This window comes from Nannospalax galili, unplaced genomic scaffold (assembly GCF_000622305.1).
Source record: "Nannospalax galili isolate Female #2095 unplaced genomic scaffold, S.galili_v1.0 scaffold362, whole genome shotgun sequence".
NCBI lineage: Eukaryota > Metazoa > Chordata > Mammalia > Rodentia > Spalacidae > Nannospalax > Nannospalax galili.
The window spans coordinates 1394659-1399278 of NW_008348785.1; the positions used below are offsets into that span (position 1 = coordinate 1394659).

At 39.7% G+C, this 4620-nt stretch overlaps 1 protein-coding gene across 1 annotated transcript in view; it reads left to right on the plus strand.

Moving 5' to 3' along the window:
• Tex36 (testis expressed 36) overlaps positions 1-4387 on the plus strand; it is a 15914-nt gene extending 11527 nt beyond the window's left edge. The window contains exon 4 of the mRNA XM_008846002.2: positions 3966-4387. Within this exon, the coding sequence (XP_008844224.1) occupies positions 3966-4262 (297 nt within the window). The 3' untranslated portion in view covers positions 4263-4387. The remainder of the gene's footprint in view (positions 1-3965) is intronic.
• Positions 4388-4620: the final 233 nt, after the last annotated feature.

Sequence of the window (4620 nt, forward strand, 5' to 3'; positions counted from 1 at the left end):
TAAAGTAGTGCATAATAGTGTAACATTAAATTCCTGTTCTCAAAATATGTATTGATCTTCAATGTATTGTGTTAAACCTTGCCTCTCTGAAATGTTAGAGACAAGATTTGTCTTCCTTTCTACAGTTTATCATTTTCACTGTTTTATTCCTGTTTAAAAGAAAAAGTCATTTGTAACCCATGCAAACAATCGTTTTGCCTGTGCTAACTTACGAATTTGGCTGTTCAATTAAGTTAATTGAAGGAACTTTAAAAAATGAAATTTGCACCTTTATTTTGCTTTCTCATAATCTTTGCTGATTCCCTGTTAATCTTGGTTTAGTGGCAAAATTTGAGATATTAGATTTCACACGACAAGTCGGCCTAAGTAAGGTATCTTGTTAATGACACAAGTAGGCATCTCTGAATGCATCTTACCAGGGTGATAAGAGCTTGCTAGAAAGTCCCGAAGATTTTCCAGCTTCCCCTGTGTTCTGGGATAGTTTACATAACACTTGAATTTTTTGGTTTAATGAAGGTTGGATGGAATTTACCCATGGGACCCAGGACACAGCTCAGTAGCCCAGTCAGTATGCCTGCCTAGTGCACATGAGTCTCTGGGTTTAAACCTTGGCACTGAAAAATAATTTTGTCTGTGTACTTTGATTTGATACCTGTTCTAGAGCAACTTTAAAAAAATTATTTATTATATTTTATGTGTATGAGTGTATTGCCCACATGTAGGTGCACCTGTGTTGTGCAATACCCAGGGAGGTCAGAAGAGGGCATCAGATCTCCTAGAACTGGAATTATGGGTGATTATTAGTTGCCGTGTGGGTGTTGGGAACTGAACCTGGGTCCTCTGCAAGAGCAACCAGTGCTCTTAACCACTGAGCCATCTCTCCAACCCAGCAAGTTTTTAAAAAAATTACCTTGACTATTAATCTATTCAAACATTCTGTCTCCTTTTATATAGATTTTAAGGATGTGCTTGCCTAAAATTTATCTCATTGATTTAAAATTTAATGATACATCAATTAAAGTACTCTTAATTTTCTGTTCTTTAAATTATTCTTCAGTTTACTATTTACTTCAAGTATTTGTGATTTTAATAGATTTATTAAAATTATGAATATTGTCAGATTTTTGCTTTGGCTGTGTCAGGAAAATTTCTCTAATTAAGGTCTGATTATTACTTCCCTCCAAGTAGTTTTTATTTCGTCTTTAATTTCCATCTTAACTGAATTTCTAATGTGGTTAGGATTTTTTAGGTCATCTATTTGCTGTCACATCTAATATTGGGTTTATGATAAGTTTTATAGAGTATGATTTGTGATTTTGACTTTTTGATTAATAGAGATTATTTTTGTGGGTGATTAATCTTAAAGTGCTTCACTAATGCTTAAAAAGAATATGTAGTCCCTCTTTTAACCATGAAATTATTGATTCAGGAGTGTTGCTTATGTTACTAAGATATTTCTTTTTTTAAGTTATCAACTGATACTAAAATATTTCTTATTCTTAGTTTTTGGTCTTGGTCTGTCAATTTCTGCTTCTAATATTTGCTCTTAAATTTTTAACACTTTCTGTCTTTTGCCTTAGATAGTTTAGTCCCATGTCTTACCGCATAGAATTCTCGGTATTTTATTTTCTTGGTGGTTTTGCCAGCCCCTCTGTGAATGCCTCTCTGCCATTGGTAATGCTTTACCACGGGTTCTGTTACATTACCTTCTTTGCTGCATCTTTCCTTCTCTGACAAAGAAAATGCTATGCTTCATTCCTTTGTCTTCATGTTCTTTTAAGAATATTAAATTTTATTAATTCTTTGAAAATTCTGTATGTGCATACAATGTGTTTTGATCATATTCACTCCCCTGTGCTCCCCTAACCCCTCCCAGATCCACCCTCACCATGGTTATAGAGTCAGGTTTGTGTCCTGAGATGCCCTTTGGTGTGGATTCATCCACTGGAGCCTAGTTAACCTACCAAGAGTCACACCGGTAAATGAGACAGACTCTCCCCTTCCCAGCAGCCATCGGTCACCAATAGTTCCTTAGCTAGGGCTGGAATTTCTTCTCCACTTCCCCACATCTATTCCTGGAGTTTTTTCTGGCTTGAGGTGGGACTCGTGCATGCTGTCACTACTGCTGTGAATTTGTACAAGTAACTGCATGTCCTCTTTGAGACAGGGTCTCCCTGTAGCCCCAGTTAGCCTGGAACTCATTATGTAGACCAGGCTGGCCTTGGTCTCACAGAGATCTGCCTACCTTTACCTCCTGAGTACTGGGATTAAAGGGGTGTGCCACCATGCCTGGCCTCTCTCTCTCTTTTTTTATAACCCACTGGAGTCCAATTTGTGTTGTCCATATACTCATGGGTATGGGTAGGGCTATGGGTGTGGGTAGGGCCATCCACTAGACCATGGTCACTCTATCAGGGGCCACATACTTAAAATTCACTCTCTCCCAGAACCACAACTATCCATAGTTTCTTAACTGGGGTGGGGGACTCCTGAGCCCTTCCCCCTCCATTCCTTGTTAGAATGTCAACTGGTTTGACCTCGAGTAGGTCTTGCATTGACCACCACAGCTGCTGTGCTGGACGCAGCATCCTGTCGTGTCCAGAAGACACTGTTTTGCTCTGATCTTCCCTGACCTCTGGCTCTTAAATTTCCAACACACTTCATAGCCACGTGTCCAGCAATATTTAGACTTATGCGTTTTACTGGCTACTTTCCTTGTAGCGGCTGCCTCTGTTTTTAAGATGCGCTTTGTTTCCTTGTCATTTCCTGGAGTATGCTTGAACAGCTTTCAGAAAGGTGTTTGCACAATGTGCCAGGCATCTTCTCTTTGTTCCTCCAGAGCTTCCCTCTCCTCTTGCTCCTGTCCTAGCCTACAGGCTGGTCTGTACAGACTGTGTCAGGGGCATTGCATGACCCCTGGAGGGTTCCCTACACTTTAATCACAGTACATAAATACAGTTTTCCCTGGGGATATGTAGGGATTGGCTCCAGGATCCGCTATGGCCTCCAGTGCCTTTTATATAAAAGGTACAATGTTTGCATAATACCCACCATATTTGTTACATCACTTCTAGATTACTTATAATATTTCATATATGTAAATGCTGTGTAAATAGTTTTAATGTGCTACTTAAGGAATGAGAAAAAAGTCTATACATGTTCAGTACAGATGCAATTACAGTATTTTTGACATGTGCATAACACACACACACACACACACACACACACACACAATTTTTGATCCCTAGTTAGTTGGATCTGAGTTTGGTTGAAGTGCCAGCTGGGGTCCTTTATAGACTCTCTTTCACCCTGATTCAAGCATGCCATCGGGCTCTGCTGCCACCTGAGGGACACGGCCCTCGTGAGCAAGGGGACTCCTTTGGTGCAAAGTCCATGTAATCTGGTGTCTATCTGCTTCAGGCTTTGTGCCAGCATACATTTTCTCACTTAGTTTTCATTTAGTTGTGATGAAATCAAATGTACAATTTTGAATACATGGTAATTCTCAGAGTCACATGTAAGATGCCACTGATAACAAGCAAGCCTGTGGCCAGACACCAGAGACCCTTCTATAGGAGATACTGTAGGGCTTGGGAAAGAATTCAACCTCTTAGATTCTCAGAGAAAGAGCCCGTATTCACTGAACACTGAGGAAGCAACTGGGAGAGGTACATGAAACCTTCTGGGTCCCTGGGAGCTGAGGGTGGCTAGTGGGTTGTACAAGGCTGGGCCCTCCCTGGTTTCATTCCTTGTCTCTGGAAGTCCAGGCCTCTTGGTGACACTGGATAGCTGAGAACAAGGAAGTCACCAGGCTGCTGACAACCGGATTCAACAGGTTGTCTTTTATGCTGGTTGTCAGATGCATACATCTAAATGTATACATGTTGTATAACTTGTTTTAATGAAAACCTCAGAACTGTGAGACCTTGAATACTTACCTCCCTAATCTTGTCCTTCCTCCCCAGGGCTTGGGATGCAAGAAGATCTCCCCAGATAAAAGGCAACATGCTTCTAGAAATTTCAATCTGTGGGCATGTGACTATATCCCATCATGTCTGGATGGCATTTCAAATAACAAAATATCATATGTATATAAGGAGGCTGTGGTGGTCACAGACTTCCGACGCTTCCCAAGGTATTACAGTGAAATGTGGAATACTTTCAAGTTTGTTCCCAGGCCAAGCTATACAGAGTTTTTGATAAAGAAGTCAAAAGTAAGGGTTAGTGTCGACACCCAGGCTGTTTCTCCACAAGCGCCCTAATCCTTCCACAAGGTTTGGGCTGTGTTTGATAATATTATTTCATCGGACATTTGTAAAGTATATATTTCTGATCCAACGCCATCACTTAATTGTTGAAATACTTTTATGTCTTTAATAAGGTTAAAAATGTCCAAATCTTTATAAAGATATATTAAGCTATATGTATGTGTAAATAAACTGTTAAGATTGTCACATTTGCTTTGGGGGGGGGTTAAAGTTATATATGTCATATATGGTTATATTTTCACTTTGACATTCCAAAAAATACAGAGGGAGTAAAATGTTTCTTTGATTCCATTACATCTCCAAACCTTGCTCTGTCACAGAAAATTATTCAACTACTTGTTTGTAGTCTATG